This window comes from Limulus polyphemus, unplaced genomic scaffold, assembly GCF_000517525.1.
Source record: "Limulus polyphemus unplaced genomic scaffold, Limulus_polyphemus-2.1.2 Scaffold5699, whole genome shotgun sequence".
NCBI lineage: Eukaryota > Metazoa > Arthropoda > Merostomata > Xiphosura > Limulidae > Limulus > Limulus polyphemus.
This window is the reverse complement of record NW_013671309.1, coordinates 44,682-47,292: the sequence shown is the minus strand read 5'-3', so window position 1 is coordinate 47,292 and position 2,611 is coordinate 44,682. Positions and strand designations below refer to the sequence as shown.

The window sequence follows — 2,611 nt, the reverse complement described above, 5'->3', positions numbered from 1 at the left end:
TGGATAGATTGTGTTTCTCTATCTACCTCTGTATGGTCCTAAGTACACATAGAGTTTGGACAGATTGTGTTTCTCTATCTACCTCTGTATGGTCCTAAGTACACATAGACTTTGGATAGATTGTGTTTCTCTAGCTACCTCTATGTGATACTTACATCAACCTATGTATTAGAAGGTTTTGGACAGACTTTGTATCTCCATCTCTTTGTGGGCCCTACATCTGCAGAGAGACTATAAGGATTTGGATACACGGTTTCCTCCGTTGTTGTGCGAGTAATTCATTCACAGACTTTTGATAGACTATGTTTCTCCATCTCTGTACGGGTCCTACATCTACAGATTGATTAAAGGGCTTTGAATAGACTGTATTTCCCCACTAATGTGTGGGTCCTACATCTGTAGAGAGACTATAAGGATTTGGATACACGGTTTCCTCCGTTGTTGTGCGAGTAATTCATTCACAGACTTTTGATAGACTATGTTTCTCCATCTCTGTACGGGTCCTACATCTACAGATTGATTAAAGGGCTTTGGATAGACTGTATTTCCCCACTGATGTGTGGGTCCTACATCTGTAGATGGTTCTTGCACATTCTTAGCTCTATCTTTTGGCAGGAAGCTCATGTAATATTTTCATTTTGTGTTTGTTCACTATACGGTAGATATATTAGAACCTATGTATATATAACTGGCTGATATGTTACTACCATTTAAGGCTCCTGCAGTCTTAGAGTAAACCACGGTATGTTGGGCAGCTAATTAAAACGAGCCCAATTACCCTCTTCCCTCACAGTGATTTAAATGTCTTCAAACCACAGGAAGTAAGCCACGGACAGCGCCATACCCCCAGTCGTGGGCAGAGTCACAACAAGCGTGGCTCCAGCAGGAGAGCAAGAGGCCACGAAGGGCTCTCCTCAGAAAGTCACTGGCATAGAGAAGGTCCTAACTACTGGGGCATGTGGGATCACAAAAATCACATTTGTGATCGCTTAGACTCTCCTGGTAAGTTATCGTAGAATAAAATACCATGTCCTTGGTTATTTGTCTGAAACTAGACGAATCACTTTAAGTTTGCATTGTTATACAGATAGTTTATTTTAACACCCAGTTTGCGAATCATTATTTTACAATTCTGAATAGAGATTTTAACTCCTTACGATGTCTGGAATCTGATTTGTCCACTAGTGTAGCAATAAATTCCAGGTATGAGGGAATAAAACTAAAGCCCTAATCCAAAACCTCATACAAAACACGGCAGTGGCCTTACATGTTGCGCAGTACAATATCTAGTTCCTCAGTTCAATAAAGCCGTTTTCTCCGCGGTTTTCGCGAGTTTCGTCGATAACAATGCTCAAGGAAGGCTCAACGAAACTTACTCGTCACTGGAAGGTGGCTAAGTGCGGTACCTGCCTAAACATGAGCATTTCTACTATTTTGTGCAAAAAAAGACCATAGTCTGGCTAATCCCCTAAACTTTAATGATAAATGAACTATTTTTGCAGTAAACTAGGCTAACAGTTAACTTATCAAGTTCTTTATTGGAGTACTTTTTTTTGTTTTAACTTGAATACCAGAAACCGTCATCTAATCCTTCGAATTCGGTCTCATTTACTCGCAGACTGAGTGTTAATAAAAACTGATGTGTTAAATTTTGGAATGTTACTTTTGTTGTGTTTCAATCATTGTTTTTGTACACGACAGTCAAAGTTATGTACCGTAAAATAAATATAATCTAATCATTCCATTTCCCGCTTATCACTGAATTATACCAGTTTGGGGGAATTCCGCCCATCGTTAGTAGCTATAAACAAGGACAAGTTTAGGTGATATGTTTGATGGTTTTAGTTGTCTCACCTATATTTATACATATAATATGTAGCACTGATGGTATTAACTATTATTCAAATTATCCAGTAAAAAAAGGTGTTTCGGGTAATAAAAATTAATGTGGAGTGTTGTCTATCAATGAACTTACTTACTCTGTATCGATACTGTGTATTCAACGTTTGTCAAGTCACAACAAACCAGAATTTATTTCTTAGTTACTCAGAACGTCCAGTTAAAGAAAACTGTCGTTACGTAGGAGAAGAGGACAGATTATCACTTTCTGGTCGGAAGGAAACTGTCTAAAAAAATCAACGTAGAAAACAAAATAAAGAAGAGCGACAGATCAAAAGAATATAAGGATAAATATAAAACACACAGACTGCTGGAAAAACTATAAGTTAATTATGAAAATTAGATGTGAATTGACCAATAAAAGAATAGGTGAATATTAAAGGAACCAATAGCTCATTCGCAGAAAAGTGAACCTACCAATAGGATGACGGAGTAATATAGAACAACCGGAGTGGAGTTACTAAACACATCCTGGCCAATGAAAATATTTTATAATTTTTAATGGAGTAATATAGAACAACCGGAGTGGAATTACTAAACACAGCCTGGCCAATGAAAATATTTTATAATTTTTAATGGAGTAATATAGAACAACCGGAGTGGAGTTAATAAACACAGCCTGACCAATGAAAATATTTTATAATTTTTAATAGAGTAATATAGAACAACCTGAGTGGAGTTAATAAACACAGCCTGGCCAATGAAAATATTT

At 37.1% G+C, this 2,611-nt stretch overlaps 1 protein-coding gene across 1 annotated transcript in view; it reads left to right on the top strand.

Annotated features, from left to right (window-relative positions):
- LOC111089260 overlaps positions 1 to 2,611 on the top strand; it is a gene marked incomplete at its 5' end in the record, with an annotated part of 25,929 nt that overhangs the window by 15,743 nt on the left and 7,575 nt on the right. Inside the window, one exon of the mRNA XM_022401424.1 lies at positions 794 to 1,002. Coding sequence (XP_022257132.1) covers positions 794 to 1,002 — 209 coding nt within the window. The remainder of the gene's footprint in view (positions 1 to 793; positions 1,003 to 2,611) is intronic.